The 24,890-nt window shown below is 47.7% G+C and overlaps 1 protein-coding gene across 9 annotated transcripts in view; it reads right to left on the minus strand.

The window, feature by feature from the left end:
• The window catches only part of Hel89B (histone acetyltransferase 1), a 913,881-nt gene that overhangs the window by 310,550 nt on the left and 578,441 nt on the right, over positions 1–24,890 (minus strand). For all 9 annotated transcript variants that reach the window (XR_012888773.1, XR_012888774.1, XM_037419311.2 and 6 more), the window contains 2 exons: positions 20,847–21,048; positions 5,875–6,023 (listed from right to left, as the gene is read on the minus strand). Coding sequence is in view for 7 of the 9 variants with exons in the window: in XM_037419311.2 (XP_037275208.2) it covers positions 5,875–6,023; positions 20,847–21,048 (351 nt within the window). In the remaining 2 variants the exon portion in view is untranslated. The remainder of the gene's footprint in view (positions 1–5,874; positions 6,024–20,846; positions 21,049–24,890) is intronic.

Raw genomic sequence — 24,890 nt, forward strand, 5'->3', positions numbered from 1 at the left:
ACAGCTCCACTACCTACGGCTGGTGCACGTGACGTAGCCAATTTCGTCTTGCGACGCTTCGTACTGCGTCACGGGGCACCACGTGAACTGCTGAGTGATCGAGGGCGTGTTTTTTTATCCGAAGTTGTACAACAACTCCTTCGGGCATGCCGCACGGTGCACCGCACATCTACAGCCTACCACCCGCAGACCAACGGTCTGAGCGCTTCAACCGAACACTAGGAGACATGTTCGCCATGTATGTCAGTTCCGACCAATCGAACTGGGATGTTATTCTTCCATTTGTGACTTGTGCGTACAACACCGCGACGCAGTCAACCACAGGCTTCTCGCCTTTCTTTCTTTTATATGGGCGTGAGCCATGCTCCACCCTCGACACCATTTTGCCGTATCGTCCAGACGTCTCAGAGTTCAACCCTCTCTCTGAAATTGTGCACCCCGCTGAAGAGTGTCGTCAGTTGGCCCGATCATTCACCTCGGACAAGCAAGCACTCGAAAAAGACCGCCACGACCGCGACCAGCAAGTCGAGACTTTTGCCGTGGACTCGCTCGTCTTGCTCCGACTGCCCTTCCACTCCCCAGGTCTGTCCTCTAAGTTTGGCCCCAAGTTTCCCGGTCCTTATCGCGTGGTCGAACGTCGATCTCATGTAACATACGTGATCGAGCCGGTCACGCCATCTACAGACAGGCAACGCCTTGTTCGTGAGACTGTCCACGTTAGTCATCTCAAGCCCTATCACGACCCACTCCTACTTTCGTCACCTTGACTTGCCAGGATGGCTCGTCTTCGTCACCGGGGTATTGTAGAGAGGAAGAAGATTATGTGCCGCAGTGGGTCACGCCTTTAGCGAGAGGAGCCAAGCGCAAGCGTTTGCCCTGAGTGCTGTGATTCCTGAGTCCGTTGCTGCCGCCCGCTTTCCGCATCAATAGACCTGCAAGTACTACTTGTGCCAATAAACCCCGTTTCACTTTGATCTTCAATGTAGGTGATGACTTCCGCATGCTCGAGTAATTTACAGGTACAAAGTCAATGAGATTGGACGATAATTAAGAGGAGAAGCACGATCTACCTATTTGAAGATGAGTATGTTTTTGGCTATGCACCAGTCATCAGGGATGCAACCGCTTGTTAGCGATTGGGAAAATAAGGCTGTTAACATTGAGCATATACTTTGCGAAGTGTTTCTTAATATTTTGTTATCAGAACCTGAATAGTTGAAACTAAATCACGTTTCAGGTTTCATTAGAAGAGATAAAGCACCAGGCTCACTGACGACAACCTCGTGCATAGTGATCCACTTCAATTGCCTGAATGTAGACAGTGAGTTTACATTTTCACAAGTGAAGACAATTACAAACGTGTCATTGAGAATTAGAGCGCATTGTGAGTCAGGTATGGAATCACCATTAGGGCTCATCTGACCGCTTATTGGGTTCACAACTTGCCAGAATCGACAAGGATCATTTTTTGAAAAGGGATGTCAAGTGATGAGAAAAAAAATTGCAACAAGTGGATTTAAGCAGTGCTCGATATTCCTTTTCGCGCGTCATGCATTTCGCATATATACTCGCTAATCCATTCAGTTTGGCCTGCCGGTACGGTTTTTTCTTTTTGTTATCAAGTCGCTGAAGCTGGTTCGTAAACCAGGGAAAAGCTACGTTTGCAGGTAATAGACATGAACATGTCACATGCTATGTAATGCCAAAACAGGAAGATGAAAGAGTGTTCTACACTCACCATCACGGCTACAGGCAGAACTCATTGACGCACCCACTTTCAAAGCATATATATACCCCATTAAGTGGATGGGGGGAAGGTAGCCCCCTTAGTAGCTCAGTTCATAGACCTTCAGTCCCTGCCCACGATGTGTCAACTTTTCATCCACTTTTCTTCGTACTTACGTTAGAATTACTTCTAATACCATTCCCTATACTTTCCTTGACGAGATTATCTTTTAGGTCACAATAGTATTGCACCTAACAAAGAAAAACAAGCCCTTGATTGTACATCCCTTCACATCTCTTTCATTTCATTCATATCTCTTCACATCTCTTTCACTTCATTCATACGAGAACACAGTGAGAAAGCGACTGCGTTAATTTAGTACGAAAACACTTCTAAAAAATTTCCCCTGGTGGTGATAAAGTAAGGTCAAAATAAGCTTTAAAAAAGGAGATAATTTCTCATTAGAACATTTTGTATAGTTCTTTGGTGCATGCACTGTGGTACGGTCATTGCGATTGGACCGCGATTCTTTGTTAACATGTCAGCCAGCCATAACAGACACAGGTCACCAGGTTTACTGGCGTGTTTTACAACCAGCGTTCTTGCAGTATTCATGTTGGCATAATCTGTAGATCCAGCTCTGTTTCTTTACAATGGAGGCAAGTAATTTACTTTTAAACCACTGTAAGTGTTGCATAATTAACACCTTTTGCAGATTTCGTTTGTTACACTACCCAGTGCTGGCTTGCGACTGCAGCGGTTGCGCTGCACGGGTGCAGTAAATGATGCATGGGAACTACTCTACACGTTAAGTTGCGTTACACCACTAACATACCTAACGTACCTGTTCACTTGAATTGGATGACCATTTGCGTTAAGATGGTTAACACTTTCATGACCGCACCTATCCCCCATCGATAGTACGCTTTTAAAGTTTTCCACTTCAATATTTGCCCCGTTCCGAGCACTAGTGGATATTGAAGCTATCTAACGTGTAAAAAAAGAAGTATTTCATCAGTTTTGTTTCTGTTTCTTTTTTTTCCCCCACGCAAAGATTTTAAAAAGCACCTTTCTATACGTGTAGGTTATCCTGCATAGTTTAAATGATGGCGTCGACATCGCGTGTGACCGCTCCACGAAAATGGCGAATTTCGGAAGATTCACCTGCATCTGGGCTGGAATCTTCACATGGCAGCACCAGCTCAGGCTCGGAAGACGCCATCAACACTTCTGACTTTAGCTCAGACGTACGACGAGAATTGAGCAAACCGCCCGGGAACATTAGTGGTCGTCCGCGGGTGAGTTTAGCTTAGTGCTCGGGCTGCTTTATCGCCAGCGCGCATCGGTATAAGTTGATCCGATCTGTTCTGAAGGTTAGAGATCATATTTGCAGGGTGTCCCCTTCCTTCAGGCGGTACCATTTGCCGGTGGCAGCGCAGAGAGTGCAGTTTCGTCTGTGGAGGCAGCCGGGAGTGAATCATGGTACTGTGCTCCGTAGTGCCGCACGGCACTTCGTGAGAGCTTGACTTTTTCTTTTTACTGCTGAAGCTATTGGAGAGCTATGCAGAAGCACAAATAAATATTCTTGGATGCATATTCTTGAGAAGCCCACCTCCACTGACAGGGATGGTTCTTAGAGGGAAGTTACCAAATAAGAAATGTTCAAGCTCATTTGGCTTCTAGTGTACATGAGAATCGTGCAAGTACCACGCCTGCATTGCTACTGGAGTACATGAAAATTATTTTCAAGACTCCTCCCTTCAAGTGTGATGCCCAGAAAAAGGTTCAAGGCATTGCTTGCCTTCCTGAGTGTCTCGAATTCAGAGATAACGACCGTCGCTTTGCATATGGCAAGCTTCACCGCATGTCTTCGTGGCTTCAGCATATCAACGATTCATCCACACTCTTTTTCCAACCGAGTTAAAACCCCTCCGTCGACGAGAGGATGGTAAAATCAACAGGAGGCTCTAGGATCCCGCAATATCTGTGGGATAAAGTGGTCAAAGGAGGTTACAAATTGTGGGTTTTTGTAGATTCAAAACGGGGTTCAATGTCTATACCGGTAAGCGAAAAGCTCTTGGCGTGCGTGGTTTGGCATTCGGTCGTGAAACTGCTTCACACGGTGGCATGAAGGACCCCACATGTAATATTATTCCGTGTACATCAAAACTTGTGCATTTGGAGCACTTGTTTTTAGAGGATAGCTGTGTGAGTTCCTTGTGTTTAAAACTTATATTTCGAATTTTTTTAAACTTTGCCTGCTAGAAGCAGTATTGATTGTTTCATAAATTTTTTTTTGTTTACGTTGCAATTCTTTTCATATGATAATTTTTTTCGTCATATTGTTAAAAAAACTTGTGGTTTCAAACTGACCTTGTTTGAAACTCAACACCTTGTTGTACAATTTGCTACCATAAACATTAACATCGAACACTTTGCGTGCCATAAAAAATTACCTTTCCTGGACTACCTATAAACAGCCAAATTTCTTGCAGTCACGAAAGTGTGAACTAATTGGAAACCAATATATTCTATAGTGGCCGAAAAATTTTTCGAACTCCAAAGATTCTAACTTTCTGGATATTTTGGGCTTCACTAATGCACCGTCAAGCTTCCCATTGCCCTAATGCAAGCTTCACAACTAATTTTTTGGACAATCTTATATTCCAATGTTTGATTTTCCGGACTAAACCGTTTGTTTTGAGCTAGGCAACTCGATTTTGAAAACAGCCATGTTGGATTTTTCGTTGGCTTGGTCGAGTTTGGCTTGCAGTGGCTAGTTGCATGGCCTCCAAGATTGAAAACGTGCACAATCCTCTAGTTTTGGAGGCCATGTGTGATCTTCTTTGGCTAGCAAAACAGCAAAACTTTTCTTTTCCTGTCAGCCTTATGAAGGTCATCAACACACCGGTATGTAGTTTTTATTTTTTGGGCGTTTGTTTTTCTGGTCGACATTGTGCACGTGGTCGTGTTGGTGGTGTGCCAAGTGTGAGCCGTCGTGTGCGTCATATGTTCGCTATTGTTGTCATGGTTGCTCCATGGCCAAATTACATGAATTGCGAAACTTGGAACGAAAAGTGTCGGAAACACATTGCCACAGGCCTCAACGCCCACCGACGATTGAAGCGCGACTAGGCGAGGAGGGGACAAACAACCAAAATTGAAAACTTTATATAATTGTTTCTTCAAATCGTCATTATATTATATATGTCAAAATTAGCCATAAACTTACTTTACTGTGTATCTCACACCTGGCTAAATGGTTGATTGCCTCAATTTTTCGTCAAGGCTATAAATGGGTAGGGGCGTATCCAGGCAGTTCGCCATCGGAGCTTGCGTTCATCGGTGTGTTTTTTGGTTCGGTGCATTTCCAGGTGAACGAGGCATCGTTCCCTTTACAGTGGTGGTTTCGTACGCATCTTAAGTAGCTAGTTTATTCATTTTTTATGTGCTGTTTACTGGTGCGACATTTCAGAGATCAACTAGCTCACACTATGTGCAGATAGCCGATCCTGTGACTGCTGACTGCTTTCGCTGGCACACGGCCAGAGTGCCCTCGATTTTGGTGACGATGAACGTGACAAAGCTGAACAACGAGACACTGTACCCTACGGCTGCCAAAGCTATATTTTCAAACCTGCTGTTTCGCTGCAGTGGTTTTCGAGGATTGGGCAACGTGACTTTTCGAACTATTATGCCGTTGTGCTCATGAACAGTTGTCTCACAATTGCTTCGGCCAAGTTTTTTTGTGCATATTGTCAGTGTGTTATTTGGCTAATAAAACAACTTTGCTTCCTCAGTCTTAATTTTTTATTGTTTCTTTTCTCTCCCACATGAGAGCCACAAGGTACAATAATGTTGCATATTAAGAACGGCACCTATGAAGTCAGCAATTAAGAGGAATTTCAGTTTTGCACCAAGTAAGGCAAATGTGTGACGTTACTACCGGCGTGGTTGTGACACCTGGCACATGAACAGCTGCCGTTATGCTGCTGGAAAGCTCAAATTCAGATACGTTGTCACCTTTTGAGGTGTTTACCAATTAAAGCTGTGCTGTTAAATGCTCGCACTGAATCAAACAGATATGTCAACCAGCCTAGTGCCACATGCATTTGACAAATTGAAAACATTCAGTTGTGCGTACTCACATCGAGGGGCATCAGGCGAACCAAGGCAGCAAAGCAGTGGGTGGCCATGAGCCGGACAGCTTCATCCTGATCGCTCATGCGGCCCAGAACAGGCACCACCAAGAACACCAGGTACGGCACAACGCCCAGGGACAGCCCTTCAATGACACCTGACAATACGTGCATCAAGGCCAACACCATACACCCACCATTTTATTGGGACAGTAATTATATGGGCACTCTCGGCTGATTTTGATCGTCCTTATAATTTCCCCGGATATGTATTTTTATGCATATATATGTTCAAATGAAACGCACAAAGAAAAATAAATCAGAAGAAAAAGTTCCACGGCAACCTAACAGGTATTCGAACTAGCGATCCCTCGCTCCTCAGCACGCTGTGTTAACCACTAGGCTGCCCTGCTCATACTGCCATATCACTAAAGGCAAGCTATGTATATACACCATTTACCACTGCCTTAATGTCAATGGACTTGAAAGAAACATTTTTGAACAAAGGATGTGTACTTCTTAAATGCAAAGCATTTCTTAGCGAACTTCGACGATTTTGAGCATGCGTGCCTGCCTTGCCTATAACAAAATTTTTGTGGCATAACATCACTGTATGACAAATATAGGTGGCTAGTCATAACAAGAAAATAATGACATGCATGTCATGAATGTAATGACTTACATGTCAGGATCTTGCTGCTCTGGTGGAGGTTTCCTTCACATGACATATCGCAAAGCTGGTATGGTATGACATGACTGCGTGGGGAACATAAGTGACGGGGCCCTAACGTGGAAACCACGACATGCGTGTCATGTAAGAACATGACTATATATGCTAAAGCTCATGATGCGCTTGCGGCCATTTCGCCAGCTTAACATATATAAAACTTGGTATTACATGACATGAACGGATGACGAAGGTAATGACACATTCTAACATGATAATCATGACATGTATGTCATGTAAAACATGACTACATGCTATGCTCATAGTGCGCTTGCGGCCCTTTCGCTAGCTTCACGCATACCAAATTGGGTGTTCCATGACGTGAATAGATTACGAAGGTATATGACTGGTGCAAATATGATAATCATGATATTCGTGTCATGAAGAAACTTGACTATATACCATGCCTACGATGCGCTCACGACCATTTCGCTAGCTTCACATATACCAAATTTGTTATTACGTGACGTGAATGGATGACGAACCCAAATGCCAGGCGCAAACGTGATAATCATGCCATGGAAGTCATGTATGGCATAATTTACATGTGTACCCCTGCTGGGGCTGTTATTGCAAACGTATTTGCGCGACTCTAACAACATACCGTATTTACTCATGTATTAAACCCACTCGCACATGAACCCATCCCCCACCTTGGTCCTTTGAAAAAAAACTTTTTTTAATGTATTTGTTCATTTTATTTCGACATAACAGCCAGTGCCAATGATGATCAATACAATGTTAAATGGAGCCTTTATACCACAAAATAACAATGCAATAAAAGTCAAAACATAGTTTAGCAACCATGCTAAACAGTTGCGAGCAGCGCGAGCGTAGACGACGTCAATCAAAATTTGAAAGTCGCGCCTTTTGCGGCAAAACGCCATCTGTCGAAAGCAGGAGAAACCTCTTTGCTGATAGCACCATGCAAGCACAGCGGCACAAAAACAAACTAAAACAGTGTGTTGCCTCCAAAATGGTGGGCTCACGGCATAAAAACAGACCATGCACCCGCCATCTTGAAGCCCATGTGAAGTGGAACCGCGACAACGGTGCGTCGTGCACCTGCAACTTCTACCGCAAGGTTTGTGTGCCACCATTAGATGCCGTGTTTTTGTTTGCGGGTTTGTCATTGTGAACTTTCTTAGGACACTTGCTGTGCAAGGTGCGTTCGGCCGGATCGCTAGCTACACGGCGAATTACAAACAGCATGCGCTGTAGCATGGGAACCAAGCGGCTGGACGACACCTCGGCATCGATTCACGTGCTTTCATTACGGGAGGCAGCAAAAAGAGCTTCTCACTACAAAAAAAAATTTTTGTGCATTTTTTGGGCCAGAACAAGCAAAGCCATTACACGAGATTTAAAGGTGGCTTCATTATGCGAGTAAATACGGTACTTGCATCTTGTCCAGATACCCGAGTACGCATAACATTTCCACTTGTGTTTACTGTGTACTACATCTATGTGCCTCGTAACGCTGTGGTGATTTTAAAGGAACATATGAACCTTCTGCAATTGTGCTTCGCATATCATCGATTCGAACTGTACGTGGGATTTGCCAATTTTTTTTTTGGACGAGCCATACAAGGTTTCCCTAAACATTGATGTGTGTGTTGGCTTGTTTAATGGAGGGGTGGATTCACTGAAGCACATACAGTTGGATAAAAGGGGAATTCCAAGACGCCTCTGGCTGCACTTTCACTCAGAAGCGACAGCGAAAATTGCTCGCATAAAGTCCAGGACTATTCGAGAAGTTGCTGGTCCTATCGTGCCTGTGCATTCGGTTCTCATCCTAATGCGCAGCGCCGTTATCACTTTAGACGGACAAACTCAACTCGCAACCCCAGACGACTTGTGGTAAAGTTTGCTCTATGAAAACATCGCCAGCTTCGTCGTTGCAACAGTGTGCATCTCACCAGGAACCTTGCAGACTGACATCATAAACTTCTTGATACACAACTTCCGTGCGGTGTGACTACAAAATGTGCCGGTGATAGTCACTGGAGAGTTCAACGCAAATGTACTTCGATGTGAAAAACAGTGGCTAGTTGCGTTTCTCGATGCTGAACTTGGACTTCGCCTCCTGTCGGACATCATGCAGACACCTACTCACAACACCACCTGCTTAGATACAGGGGTTACTGCATTACTGTCAATACGAGCACTACTGACCGTGTTCACTACATTTCCAAAATCTCCTAGCCATACGTCTTAAGACTGTCGACGTGTTGCTATTTCCCTCATTTCTTTGGCCTTGTGCCAGAACTGCAACTTTTTTGGAACCGCTTCAACAGCTGAGATGAGTATCAGCATCTCTCTTGCGGAACCAGGTGCAGGTTAACCCCATCAAAGCTTGCTAAAATAACCAACACAATAAAATTTCTGTGACAGCAAACAACTATCAATGCCCCATCAGCAGCCCATAAAAGATAACATGACAAAGCAGCCGCTCAATGAACCATATCTCTGGAGATATTGGTTTTAGCCACAGATAGCTTATGACAATGAACTCTGGTGCAATGTCAAGTTTTCCGTGTTTCTTAAGGTGCAATGGTGCCACATTATTGGTTACAACTAAGGGTGTTCAAATGCAGTAAACCCTCAGTATAACGAAGTCAGCAGGACAAAAAAAAATTCGCTATAAGCGGTAATTTGATATATGCGACTGCCCCGTAAAAGCTCAGCAAGTACAGCTTGATTAGCTATGACAACTTCGCAGAAGTGGTATTCAATGAAACAAACCTTTATTCATGCACAAAAAAAGTGTGTCAGCTGGCTTTGTCGGATGCTTCGGCTGGGCGCGAAGAGTGCCTGCTCCAGTTCGTTCAGGCTAATTACAAGGTCGTGGTTGCCGCCCGCACACTCCACTCTATTACACAACAGACAGAAGCTTTCCTGCATTTGTGCCACTGTTGATATTTCACGAGTCTGTTACTTTAGCGGCTCATCTTCCTTGTCGGGACCTTCAAGCAAGCCGACAATCGAAGTCCGCTAGTAGACCGGGGTTTCGCCACCTTCCCCAGTATCGGCAAAGGAAGCTTGTTGTCCCCCGTTGCGTTAGTCCGGAACAGCACTATCATCCGTTCACTGCTTTGTTTACATCCTGAGGAGGTTCCGCCCTGTGTAGTGCACGTGCGCTTTGGCAATAGTTTGTAAAAGAATACTGCCTCGTCCAAGTTGTAAATGTCTCTATCTTGAAATTAAACATTCCACAGAAGTCTGTCTGGTTGGGTATGAAACTGGGAGATGATTTACACTCAAACCAAAAGTTTGGAAGAAACCCGACGTTTCGGAATTGACTTGGTTCCTTCTTCAGGGGTGACTGCGGAGGCTACTAGCAGCGTTGTCTTCAAAGCACTCGCGGGTTGGCTAATGACCCCTCTCTCTAACTCTCTCTCTCGCTTGGTCGTGGATCGCAGTCAGTGTGAATACACTGGGGGAAGGGTTCTGAGAGAGCGGTTGATATTGCTACGCGCATGTGCATGGAGGTGAAGAAGACAAAGCAGATAGACTGGCGCGAGCTAATCTGTGTGGCTGGCGCTGCTCCCTTAACCGGCTGCAAATACATCGGTGACTACCCCCCGAGTCGGTCTCCTTCTTGTAACATATTTGGTGGAGTTCTGCGATCCCCGTCCTCGCCACTGAACTCCGAAGTGGACGCTCCCTCGCGGCTTACAACATGACCACTCAAGACTCGGCTACATCCTCTCCAGTCGCCCGCCCTTCTGCCCGGCCTGTAAACCAGGCGCCCGCAACAACTTTCGTGATGCTTCCCGTGCTCAAAGACCCCGGCGTGTTTTCGAGCAGGGAGGGTTCCGACGTCGACCAGTGGCTACACTTCAACGAACGCGCCAGCGCCACTTACAGGTGGGATTCCACTTTTATGCTCGCAAACGTCATCTTTTATCTCGACAGAACCTCTCGTGTTTGGTTTGAGAACCACGAGCATGACATAACAAGCTGGGACAGCTTCAAGGAAAAGATCTGTGAGCTTTTTGGCAACATCTCTGGTCATCGTGAAGCTGCGAAAAATGAGTTGTCGACTCGTGCACAATCTTCCACGGAACCCTACATCGGTTACATTCAGGCTGTCCTCTCACTATGCCGCCATGCTAATGAAAACATGTCGGAACCAGAAAAAATTGCAAAGGGTATTGCCAACGATGCGTTCAACTTGTTGGTATTCAACAATGTATCATCTGTTGATTTGATCATTCAAGAATGCCGCCGGTTCCAACAAGCTAAAAGCAGGCGCATCTCCCATCAGTTGCAGCGCCTTCCGAACACCACTGCCACGTCCTCGTGTCTCGACACATATTGTCACGCGCTTGTCAAAAAGAAAGACAATGGCAGTTGTGCATGTGCCATGAAGTACAAAGAAATGGATGAAAAATAAATCTCTTTCGCGTTTTATTAAAAGAACCGACCTGCTTCTGGTGTCTCAATCTTTGCGGCAAGACCTCTGTTCTGACGTCTTGACACTGGTGGAGGTGCTGGAGCCTACAACCTGACGCAGGACAGTCTTGCTCGGACCCGTTCATCTAGTCCAGATACTCAGCCCCTCGTCACGACTCCAGTGCACCGATTCAGTCGGCGCCTACTAAGCCTAAGTCCCGAGTCCACACCTGTTCCGCCTCTTTCCAGCACGGCAGCTCCCTCGCAGGTAACTCTTGAACATCCTCGCGTTCCAGAAGTTTTCCGTGGGGAAGAGTACGAGGATGTCGAGGACTGGCTCGAACAGTTCAAATGGGTCGCTGTATCCAACCACTGGAGCGAACAGCACAAACTTGGCCGTGCATATTTCGCACTAGAAGATAGCGCTCGCACGTGGTATGAGAACCGCGAGGCTACATTCCAATCTTGGGAAGACTTCCGTCGAAAGCTCCTCGCTACAATTTGAACTCGGACTGACGGGATCGCGCACAGCAAGTGATTGAGGCCCGCCTGCAAAAACCCAATGAAACAGCCGCCATGTACGCAGAGGGTATGATCCGTCTGTTCCAACGAGCTGACCCTGACATGCCCGAGGCGAAGAAGGTGCATCACCTAATGCAGGGTGTTAAAGAACAAGTGTTTGCGGGCCTCGTACGAAATCCACCTACCACAGTAGATGAATTCATAAGAGAGGCGACTGTCATCGAGCGCGCACTGCAGCAACGACACCAACACTTTGACCACCTGCAGAACCACACAGCAGTAAGTGCTGCAGCTCAGAACACTGCCATATGCGAAAGTTCCCTGCGACAAATGATTAGGGAAATACTGCGTGAGGAACTTCGGGCCCTCTACGTTCCCCTTGCTCAACCGCCAGTCGCATCTGTTGCCGAAATCGTCCGCCAGGAGTTGAGGCAAGCTATTACACCACCTGCGCCAAGTCCTGAGCCACATCCAGTGAGCTACGCTGATGTGGTCCGTCGCCCTCCACCGACATTTGTGGTGCCGCCCTTCCAGCCACGACCCGCTGCCGTACCTTGGTGGCAACGGGATTCTACGAGACGACCACAAGTTTGCCGAACTGACTTATGGCGCATGGCCGACCGTCGACCTATTTGCTTCCGCTGCGGAGAACCCGGTCAGATTGCCCGCTATTGCCGTCATGGCGATTCCGGGTTCGGGAACTTTTCTCGTCCCGCTTCTTTCCGCTCCGAAGACCGTCGTGCCCACGATGCTGATCAACTATCGCCTGCCCAAGCAACCCCACCGCGTCGCTGGCGATTTCCATCACCTGCGCGTCACCGTGACTTCCCTCAGAGCTAGGCGGACGTCACCAGAGGCCGTTCGCCTAGCAAGTGCCGAGGAAACTAACTGACGCGACCTCAGAGGGCAAGGTTGCCAATGGTCGAGACACTGAAAAGTTCCCCCAATCATCGCAACAAGGTATGACCACTGCGACGACGAATACGTCGACGAATACTAATGCCGATGAAGTTGTACGTGCCGATCTGAGCGTTCTCATTGACGGACATCACGTTACAGCACTGGTCGACACTGGCGCCGACTTCTCAATCATGCGACAAGAGCTCGCCGACCGCCTTAGAAAGGTCAAGACACCGTGGACAGGGCCGCACATAAGGAGTGCTGGTGGTCAGCTGATGACTCCCATGGGTAAATGCACCACTAGACTTCGCATCGGGGATTCTAGCTTCGTGGCCACTTTCGTCCTGTTGCCAGACTGCCGTGAAGAGTTAATTTTGGGCATGGATTTTCTTCAAGATCATGGCACTGTTATCAACATCCCTCAATGTATGGTGACATTTTCACACATCCTTTTGCCGACAGCAGCAGTGAAGAACCACGTGGCCGTTTGTGAATAGCCGACGATGTCACACTCCCACCGAGATCCTGCTGCCCTGTGCGGTGTCAAGTGGGTGTCCTCGCTATAAAGATGTGATAGCCGAGCACATAGTCGCTCTTTTGTTCACACAAGGTATTTCCATCGCGAGGGGCGTCCTGGCGCTTACTGGTGAACAGGCAGAAGTGCTCCTCACAAACTTCAGCAACGAGCGCCGTCAAATCCAGAAGGGTACCGCAATTGCCTACTACGACGATGTAGACCAAGCCGGGGATTGTTTTACCTTGCAACCAGATGACGCGGGTCCCCGCCTCGACAACTTTGTCGGTGGACATCTGCTCTACGCTACCGCCCTCTGATAGAAAGCGCCTGCTTGAACTTATACACCGATTTGAAGACTGCTTTTCGCGTACGTCAAAGGTCCAGCAAACACCATTGACCAAGCACCGCATTATTACTGAAGACAACACGCGACCGATTCGGCAGAACCCCTACCATGTGGCTTCGAAAGAGCGCGAGGAGATTCAGAAGCAAGTACACAAGATGCTCGCAGATGACGTCATACAACCTTCGAAAAGTCCTTGGGCGTCCCCCGTGGTTTTGGTCAAGAAAAAAGACGGCAGCTTGCGCTTTTGTATTGATTATCGCAAGTTGAACCAAGTCACAAAGAAAGACGTCTATCCACTGCCCCGCATAGACAATTCACTCGATCAGCTGCGTCATGCGCGCTATTTCTCTTCAATGGACCTCCGAAGCGGCTACTGGCAGATAGAAGTCAACGAAAGAGATCGTGAAAAAACAGCCTTCGTGACGCCCGATGGTCTATACGAATTTAAGGTGCTTCCTTTTGGGTTGTGCTCGGCGCCAACCACTTTTCAGCGTTTGATGGACACCGTACTATCAGGCTTGAAGTGGCAAACATGCTTGGTCTATCTGGACGATGTTGTATTCTCAGCAACATTTGAGGAACATCTCAGCCGCTTATTCACCGTCCTCCAAGCCATATGTTCGGCCGGCCTTACTTTAAAACCGGAAAAATGCCATTTTCGTGCTAACGAACTCAGCTTCCTAGGCCACGTCGTCAGTCACGAGGGTGTTCGACTTGACCCAGCCAAAATAGACGCCGTTGCGCAATTTCCTGCACCACGCGACAAAAAGGCCATAAGATGCTTCTTAGGGTTGTGCGCCTATTACCGGCGATTTTTCGAGGACTTTTCGTCTATTGCGGCGCCATTGACACAACTCACATGTGAGGACGTCCCCTTCTTTTGGGGTGAACAAAAGCAATTGGCATTCAATGAACTACGACAACGCCTGCAAACACCTCCAGTTCTCGCACACTTCGACCAGGAAGCCCCTACAGCACTTCACACTGACGCCAGCAATGTAGGTCTGGGTGCCGTTCTGGTGAAGTGGCAAGACGGCTGTGAAAGAGTAATTAATAGTCTACACCAGCAGAACTCTCTCTCGCACCGAGGAGAACTACTCAACCACCGAGAAGGAGTGTCTGGCCGTGGTGTGGGCGGTCATCGAATTTTGTCCATATTTGTACGGCCGCTCCTTCAAGGTTGTTAGCGACCATCACTCTTTGTGCTGGCTCACCAACCTGAAAGATCCATCTGGCTGTTAGGCGCGCTAGAGCCTAAAGCTTCAAAAGTTCGACGTGACCATCGCCTATAAATTTGTGAAGCAGCACACCGACGCCGACTGTCTCTCATGGTCGCCAGTGGAGACTGTCGCTCTTGATGTCGAAAACATTGACGCGGCATTCTTGGGAGTTGTCAACACGGCCACTATTGCACAGGAGCAGCGCAGTGACCCCGAGCTGTTACCACTCATTGAATATTTAGAAGTACGACGCAAGGATGTGCCGCGATTATTTGCCAGAGGACTGCCATCTTTTTGCTTGCGAAACGATGTTCTCTATGAGAAAAACTTCTTACCAACTGGCAACCCGCACTTGCTTGTCGTGCCTGCTTCTTTTCGAAAAGAAATTATGGAAGTGTGCCATGATGAAGCAACTTCTGGTCATCTAGGCTACACCCGAACATTGTGCCGACTACGATGCAAGTACTACTGGCCAAAGTTACCCGCTGCTGTTAACCATCACGTGCGAACTTGCACCGACTGCCAAAGACGCAAAGCACCTCCCAGCAAGCCAGCCGGTCTTTTAGATCCAGTCGAAGCACCAGCGAAGCCGTTCACCTAGATTGGAATGGATTTCCTGAGTCCCTTTATAACTTCCACAACAGGGAACAGATGGATAATCGTGGCCACCGATTACCTCTCCCGTTATGCGGAGACTAAAGCTATGCAGCGCGTCACAGCAGCAGAAGCCGCTCAGTTCTTCATTAAAAACATCTTCCTTCGGCATGGCGCTCCGACAGCAGTGATCACAGACAGAGGACCTGCCTTCACCGCAGAGCTTTTGGCGTCAGTTCTCAGACTCAGCAATACAGCTCACCGGAGAACAACTGCATACCATCCGCAGACAAACGGACTGACGGAGCGCCTCAATAGGACCCTCACAGATATGATCAGCATGTACGTTGACACGGAACATAAAAACTGGGATAAGATATTGCTGTACGTGACCTTTGCCTATAATACCGCTCGACAAGAAACCACTGGAATGACGCCGTTCAGGCTGATCTATGGTCGCGAAGTCACGACAACGTTGGACGTCATGTTGCCGCATGAGTTTGACAACATCCATGTAGACGCCGAAGAGTTCACTCAGCGCGCCGAGGAAGCCAGACAGCTCGCGCGTGTGCGCATCTGTCATCAACAGCATAAAGATGCACAACGGTACAACCCCCGACACAAGTTTATAAGCTTCACACCAGGCGACAAGGTCTGGGTCTGGATTCCGATACTTCGACGTGGACTGTCGGAAAAACTGCTAAGACGGTACTTTGGCCCATACAGCGTCACTCGACGCTTGAACGATGTGAACTATGAAGTTGTTCCCAACACTGACTACAGTTGTAAGCGCCAAAAGCATTTACCCGAAGTCGTACACGTCATGCGTATGAAACCGTATTTATCCAGTTGACGCGACCACTTCATACGCCTGGTAGAGTGCCTAAGTTGCGCATCGGGACGATGCCTCTTTCGGAGGGGGGCAAATGTCACGTGCTTGTCAAAAAGAAAGACAATGGCAGTTGTGCATGTGCCATGAAGTACAAGGAAATGGATGAAAAAAAAAAAGAACTCTCTTGCGCATTCTATTAAAAGAACCGACCTCTTCTGGTGTCTCAATCTCTGCGGCAAGACCTCTGTTTTGACGTCTTGACAATATCATCCACCAGACACCTGTGACAACTTGTCGCGAACGGTCAGGCGGGAACTTGAAGCGGCTGCTCCAGCTAAGGTGGGACCAACGTCCCCTGACCCCTCTCCTACAATTACGTTGCCTCTCATTCAAGCAGTCGTCCGGCAGGAAATCGCCAGCTTGGGAATTCACTTTATCTCACCGCACCCCCGCACCGACTACCAGCCCCAATACACGCCTGCACGTCCCTTCCCGACCCGCTCTCCCTCAACGTTTCGTAATCCGTCCGGATGGCGAACACACGATGACAAGCCGATCTGCTTCTCGTGTCACCGAATTGGGCACATTTCTCGCTATTGCAGAAGTCGCTGGGGTCCTCCTGCACAAACCTCCTCTCGTCCCATCTATGCACGTCCTGCCTATCGCCTTGAGACCAGCCTCGACCATTTTGCCTAGGCACCTGCTACTGAACACCGCTACTCCCGCTCTCCATCCCCCCAACGTCGCCAGTCTCGTTCTCCACAGCCCCGCCGACCGTCTTCGCTCGCCTTCCCACAAGGTTCCCCGATGGAAAACTAAGTGTTGCAGCCCCCGGAGGTGGCGCTGCATCGCTCGGACTGACCGAAAATCCTTTCTTGACAATACCGACAAAACGGAACCTTATAGACGTACAAGTAGACGGAGTACGTGTCACTGCTCTTGTCGACACCGGTGCTCAACTTTCCGTGATGACGAGTGATTTTCGTTGCAAGCTCAAGAAGGTTCTCACACCTGCGACCACTCAGTTCGTCCGTGTTGTGGATGGCGGAATAGTATCTATCGTTGGAATGTGCTCTGCTTGTGTGAGTATTGCGGATCGACACACAGTTGTTCTCTTCACCGTCCTTGATAAATGGTCCCATGACGTAACCTTAGGCCCCGACTTCCTGTCTGCTCATTCTGCCCTCATAGACTGTTCGACCAGCACGCTCAGTCTACACTTGTTCGCAACAGAACCTCTTGCACAACGGCCGAGTTGCCTCTGCACAACGGGACACGTGCCCCTCCCTCCACAGGCACATACATAGAGCTCGTCTCAATACCACCAGTTCTCGACGGTGACTATGTTCTGACCCCTATCACCGATGTCCTCAGAAACCGCGGCATTACATTACCGCACACCATTCTGTCTGTCGCAGAAAATTTTACGTGCCTCCCAGTTGTCAATTTTAGCTTGACACCTCAAGTTCTGCCACAAGGAATCTCTTTGCTGAATTCGGGAACAGCACAACCTACAAGTAGTTACTTCGTAACTACAGAAGCGAAAAAACAAGGACAGAAAAGAGCGCTGACTTTCAACAAAGATTTAATATTGGAGTGATGTACATATATAGGCGAAAAATGAGAAAAATGGGCATGCGTAGAAGGGTGCGGGAACAACAACTGCGATACACTGTCAGAAAAATCTCTTTGGCGTTGCTCTGCACCTTAGATGACAATGCGGTAGATGTTTTAGCGATGGCCGCTCCTTCTGACCCCAACGCTCAACACTTGCTCCAACAGCGCTATTACGTCGATGATCGCTTCCAACTTAACGCCGCAGCAGACTGATGAGATCTACCGAGTTCTGCTGTCCTACATTGACGTTTTTGACCTCAGCGGCCGTCCGTTGGGGAAAGCTACTGGTATGACCCACCGCATAAACACTGGTAATGAGCATCCTATTCATAGGCGTCGATATCGGGTGTCGGCGGCCGAGCGTCACATTATCCAAAGTGACGTCGACAAAATGCTCGCCAAAGACATCATTGAGCCATCCTGCAGTCGTTGGGCTTCTCCTGTAGTGTTAGTCCGCAAGAAAGACGGTGCATGGCGTTTCTGCGTGGATTATCGACACCTAAACAAAATTACCAAAAAAGACGTCTACCCTCTGCCTTGAATAGATGATGCGCTTGATTGCCTCTATGGGTCCTACTATTTTTCCTCCATAGACCTTCGTTCCGGCTACTGGCAGATAGAGGTAGATGAAATGGACCGTGAAAAGATGGCATTCATCACCCCTGATGGCCTATATCAGTTCAAGGTCATGCCCTTCGGCCTTTGTAATGCTCCAACCACCTTCGAACGAATGATGGACTCCCTGCTCAGAGGATTCAAATGGTCCACCTGTTCCTGCTACTTGGACGAAGTCATCGTCTTTTCACCAATATTTGAAACTCGCATAGAGCGCCTCTCAGCCATCTTAGGAATCTTCCGTTGCGCTGACCTGCAGCTCAACTCACTGAAATGTCACTTTAAATGCCATCAAATCACAGTACTTGACCATTTAGTAGACGCGAGCGGTGTGCAACCAGACCCGACTCGAGTAACAACCTTCTCCTCCAGTTCCGCTCGCTTTCAAAGATGGCCGTCGCTTCGAAATTTATTTTGTGATCCAACTTCTCAGCATGTTCGGTGACTGCGCTGCACTCTTTGTTGAAATTCTGCACATCATTGGCATGTTGCTTCAGTCATTCCAGTAGGTTTTCCGTCTCGCCGATATATGACGAGAGACACTCGGCACACGGAATTTCGTTAACGACACCGGGGCGCCTGTCCATCGTCGGCTGGTTTTTCGGGTTGGGGAAGAGGCGGCCCAGCGTACACGATCAACTGCTCTCTCGGAACCCTTCCCCCAGTGTATTCACACGGACAGCGCTCCACGGAAAAACGAGAGAGAGGGGGGGGTCGTTAGCCATCCCGCGAGTGCTTTGAAGATGACGCTGCTAGTAGCCTCCGCAGTCACCCCTGAGGAAGGAACAAAGTCGGTTCCAAAACGTCGGGTTTCTTGAAAACTTTTGGTTAGAGTCTAAATCATCTCCCAGGTCTCTGTCTCCATTATTTTGAATTAAGAAGCTCAGCCGATGCTTGCGCCATCCGTCCACAACGCCGTGGTACACAGCTGCACTTTCACCTACGATTTAATTTAAAGACACGCCTTGCCGTCTCTTGAAACGTTCAAGCCAGCCGTTGCTGCATGTAAGGTCTTCCTTGCCCATCACCTGCTTCCTGTTGCCTCATGCAGAAGACCTGCTACAGTCTCTTCAAGGTGCTAAATGGTTCTCAATGTTAGACCTTGCCTCGGCCTATCACCATGTAACACTAAACAAAGATAGTTGCGACTTGACGACCCTTATAATGCATGAAGGCCTTTTTCATTTTAAGCGAGTGAATTTTGGATTAGGCTCCAACTACTGCACCAAATTCTGTCGGACTGTTCTGGTGTCAAGTATTCCATTGACGACATCATCGTTTTCAGCAGCACTCAAAAGGAACATGATGACAATCTGGCAAAAGCTCTTACTCGAATTGCTTCTTCAAGGTTAAAGTTAAATGACAAGTGTGTCTTTGATGTCCAAGAACTGGCATTCACTGAACAGAAGATTTCCTCTCAGGGCATGTCTCCCCTTGAGAAGAAACTTCAACAGGCTGTGACTTTTCAACAGAGTGAGACGATAGCAAAAACACCCTATCAGATGCCAATGCATGTCATCCGTTACAACATATGCTTGACTACACTGCGTAGTCCCTGAACACCTACATAACAGCGCACAATACAGTGCCATGGTTCATGGTTCCCGTGTGCCATGATTCAGGAGCATGCCCTCCGATTTTGACGCTCAAAGTAGAGGAGAGCAACGAGGTAAGGCCTTTCCCTGCAGCCGCAGGGGCTGCGTGATTTGAAAAATTCGTTCACAAATTATTAAGCCAGCATTTACCGCAGCTTTTGTTCCCTTAAAATGAAGTGACAGCGCATTTCCCTGACGGGAGCACAACTTCACTGAGTTTTTCCAGACACTACAAAATCTCGGCGAATTCCTGGTTTTTTTGGTTGGTAGATTGATAAGACAGATGATTAGGCTAGTTGGTGATTGGGAATCAACATATTTGCACAGCGCAGGGCTGTGATGCAGTAGGTTGCACGATTGCGCGGTGATGTTCTGTCACGAGTATACTTTCAGCGTTTTCACTAATAAAATTTCGGTTGAAGTCGGCGCTCTTTCTTTCCTTGTCTCTTCTTCTGTAGCTACGTCGTAATTACTCGTAGTCTTGCGCTGTGCAAATATGTTGGTTGGTAGATGCCCTACGTGAGATGCTCAATCAAAATTCCACAAGTTTCTCTTTCCCTCATTGCATATATACACAATTTTTCATTGAACTAAAGCTAGTTGTAAGTCTGAGATTTTTTCGCTTGCCCAGTTTTCTTTATCATGCCTGCATGGCCAGTGCCTTCTAGGTGGATAAAAGTCAAATTTTGTGGGGGTGCTAAACTCCCTGTAAATTCGTTTGCACTTTTTTATGCACATATTTTGCGCATAGGCTGCAGTTATGGTTTACAACTATCGAGGGGTGCGGCGACCACGGGTCGCATCTCGTGTGTCCCTCACAGCGAGTCAAACATCGGCGTCGCCGCCTTCGCGTAACCTTGTTTGTTGTTATTTATATTGAGCGTATTTGCACTGCATGAGATTGTGTTTTAGCATGTTGATCACTAGTGATGTATTTTGATTCAGTTGACGATATCGTCGAGGCAAAAGTAGTTCAATAAATGTTTGATTTGGTCTGACTACATCTACTGCCTGCGTGCACTCCCAGAGCATGCTTCATTTCGAGACCCCACAACTCGTACCAAAAAAACTCCACGCAACCAAATTTTCAAAGGATACAGGCAATGGCTTCGATAGCTCCCCGCCGCTGAATGTCATCATCTGAAGCCCCTAGCTTGGCCAAGACTTTGTCAACGATGACTGCCATTGTTGGCTCTGTTCGAATGCGGGCCATCATGCCAAAGCAACGGGATACCAGGTGACGCACCACTGGAGAATTATGGTCCAGGGCAGCACACAGTGGTGGCAGTGTGGCTTCAAGCTGCACGAAAAAACAGATGGCAACTCTAGCAACAAAACTGCATATTTGCACTATTTTGAAAGCACATCATGAGCCTACTGTCATATATATTTGCACAGCGCAAGACTACGAGTAGTTACGACGTAACTACAGAAGAAAAGACAAAGACAGAAAGAGCGCTCTTTCTTTCTTTCAGCACTTTTTCTGTCCTTGTCTCTTCTTCTGTAGTTATATCATAACTACTTGTAGTCTTGCGCTGTTCAAATATGTTGAATCCCAATCACCAACTAGCCAAAGCATCTGTCTTATCAACCTACTGTCATAGTTGCATTTAGGAGAAATGCTAGTAAAAAAACACAAGTTTTTTTTTTTAGATGTCTTTTTTTGTTCTTCTCTCTTTCATAACCTCGTCTTGAAAGGGGTTGCACGAAAGTGCTGAAAGAAAAGCATAACCAAAAATAAGGCAAAGAACGGAAGACAAAGAAGGACTACATGAGCATTGTTTGCTCTCGGTTCCTCGCCTTGTTCTTCAATACGCTTTTCCTTCAGCACTTTTGTGCTTGCGCTTTCCTTCTATTTCAACATGCAGCTGTTCTTCCTATGTTTAGTTTCTCTACTTTAATGACAAAACAAATCAAGGTTGTAATTAAACTCACAGTAATTTGAAATCAATTTATAACACCACAATGTGGCTGTTGAAAACTAAGTAAAGCTCATTTTTTGAAGTCCCCTGGAAATTGTCACTTGGCTGCTTGCCATTTTATTTCGAATGAGGAGTTCACCAACGCCACATTCGTAAGATCATCATGGTTCCATAAATTTCATGATGGAAGAAATAATTTTATAGAGCATATCTTCGCCACATACATGAGCTTCATTGCAACGTTTCGGTTTCCTCAAGATGTAATGTTCAGCAACCTTCTTTATTTTATTTAGGAATACCGAAGGCTTTGAAAATGCCCAGGCAGGAAGGGAATGTACAAACAAGCAGTACAAAGTGTGCAGGTATAAAGAATAACATAGAAAAAGAAGCAACAACAAAGTAAATCTACCAGCAGGTAAACAAGCACTGAAAAATGTGGTACTAGGAAAAAGAATATATAGAATGAAAAGATCCATAATACTTACGTATTGTGGGGGAGCACGTGCACCCATCTACCCTTTCCTTTTTACGGCAGCCCACAGCATAGTTGTGGGACATGACTGTCCCTTCGAGACACGAGTCGATAGAGCCTCTTGGAAAGAATGGAACACCCCTGCGGCCGGCGCTTGCGATCGCCCTTTTTCGGCGCACAAAACGAGTATCTCCTTTCTCAGCGAAGGAACACAGTCTCTTCAAAGAAGGGAAAGCGGGACGGTGAAGAAAAGCAGCGTGTCGATAGCCGGATGCTTTCTCTGGCACCGGTGACAAAAGAAGAAGGTCGAACCCAAAACCCCTTGCGAGCCAAGGACGACAACGACCGATGTGTAAGTGTCAACACTTTTGTCATCTGAAGTCTCTACGCTACATTTATGCGCTATTGCTAATATATAGCAATAAAGTGTTGTTTGTTGACCTAGCCTGTTGCCTTATTCCCCTGAACACGTGTAGCTGCGATGATTCAAGCAACCGATAGGAGACGTTGATCGTGCACGGTACGACTGTGTTATAGACTGGAACATTAGCTAGGCTTCTGTGTCAGCCGTACATAGGACAGACCCACGACATCTGGCGCCCAATGTAATGAATTTGGCAGCGTGACTAGTTTTGTGAACGTGAACAACTACGACGCTCTTCCAAACGTAGGACAACAGGCATGTCGGAATCCCAAGGTTTGTCAATATTGTCTGATGTCGCGTCGCAGAGTGGTGATCCTTTGGCTAACGCGGGGGCCGTGTTAGGACTTTCTGACAGCATAGATTTTGGTAAATTCACGCGGGACGATCAAGAGGGTGCAGAGACCGCGTTAGCCGAAATTAGGCCTACGACGAAGAGTGCCACACAAGGCACTGTGTCACCTCACGACGCGAACAGAGAGGAGCCGCCACAAGTTGCACCGACACATGCCGCAACTGTAGACAAGTCTGTGGGCAACAGTTTGCCCTCGAGCGAGGTACTCTTACAGAATGCGCTGTCAGTTATGTGAAGCCTGGTGAGCGCCCTGCAGGACACTGCACAGGCCCCCATTCAGACTGTGCGACCACGTGTCAAGGTAGACATGCCTACCTACACGGGTTACCAAGACTGCAAAAGCACCAACAAGTATCTCGACCAGTTGCTCCATTATCAGCAGGCGACGGGGCTTTCTGACGCCGAATTTCTCGAGTGCGTGGTACTGGTGTCGCTCACAAAGCAAGTGGCTCGATGGTTCCAACTGACCGGATATCGCACCCACACGGTAGAAGAGTTCTGCGACAGCTTCTGAAGCGAATGCCTACCAGCTAATTATGAGTGGCGTTTGCGGAGAGAATTGGAGCTATGCACCCAGCATCCTGACGAATCCTTGCTGGAGTATGTATGGGCGATGGAAGAACTGTATCGTCCCTCACGCCACCAACCCTCACGCTGACCCTCACGCCACCAACGCAGAAAAAGCCTAGCGCGTTACGCAGCAAGTGACACCGACTTTTGCCATGCGCTTCAGCGGATGCAAGTTCGCAGACCTAGAAGAGCTCGCCACCGAGGCGAAGCGCATACAATGGGACATCTTTGCTGTGCGAGTGTATCGCCCGCCTCTGCTCGCAGTGCAGTCAATCGAGCCTTGCCGTGAGTGGGATAGTGGAACAGTAGCTTCAGAAGCGTTTAGGGGTAGTAACACGTCAGCATCGTTTGCTGATGAGCACGTACCACGCGATTGGGAACTGTCAGACCCCGCTTTAAACCACTACGCTTACGCACTCCGTATGGCCCATACCGCTCCAGCGCGTGACATTCTATTGCGGGAGTGTGTGGTCAACACGAGGCCTAACGAGTGGTGACACCCAGAGCAAGCACCACCTGATCGAGGTGACTTACGATTGAGCCAGCGTGGTTTCCACGGTCCTTGCTATCGGTGCGGTGCGTCGGGGCACATCACCTGTGAATGCGACTGCACACCAGGTCAAAAGCAAACGCGGCATTTGGAAAACGGACGGTGCGGCCACTGAACCACATCGCACACCGCGCTGTAATCAGTAATTCCACCGCTGCGTTCAGATCACTGGCACCCTCAGTGTGTCGCGCAGGTGATGCGTAGACACGCCCGCATCGCTAATCGAGTCAACGATAGCTCGAAAGAAGTTCATAGCACTTTTGGATACTGCGACAAGCACTTCTTTATTCAGTGACGTTGTGTTGCACCATCTCTGTGAGACAAAGCAACACCATCTTCCGCCTTGCTACGGGCACAAGCACAATCAAGCGGTGCGGCTAGGCTAGTGATCCGCTAGGACAGACACATGAGGCGAAAACATTTCGTGCATCTTCCTGGGCTGTCAATGTCCCTAATCTTGGGTTGAGACTTTCTCGCCAAGTCGGGTATTGTCATTTCATTGCAAATGGCGGTTACCAAGAGCGCTACGCAGAGACTAAAGCCATGCCGAGGGCCACTTCAGCAGAAGCGGTTCACTTCATCATTGAAAACGTGGTCCTTCGCCACGGTGCTCCAACAGTTTCCATCACGGATAGAGCAACTGCGTTCATGGCAGAACTTTTGGAATCGGTTGTAAGGCTCAGCGGTACAGCTCACCAGAGAAAAACGTATTACCATCCCGAAACGAACGGACTAATGGAGTGTTTTAATAAGACCCTCGCCGACATGCTCTGTATGTATGTCGACACATAACACAAGAACTAGGATGAAATCTTGCCTTTAAGACCTTAGCCTATAATACCGCCCGGCAGG

The sequence above is a fragment of the Rhipicephalus microplus genome, unplaced genomic scaffold, assembly GCF_043290135.1.
Source record: "Rhipicephalus microplus isolate Deutch F79 unplaced genomic scaffold, USDA_Rmic scaffold_16, whole genome shotgun sequence".
Lineage (NCBI taxonomy): Eukaryota > Metazoa > Arthropoda > Arachnida > Ixodida > Ixodidae > Rhipicephalus > Rhipicephalus microplus.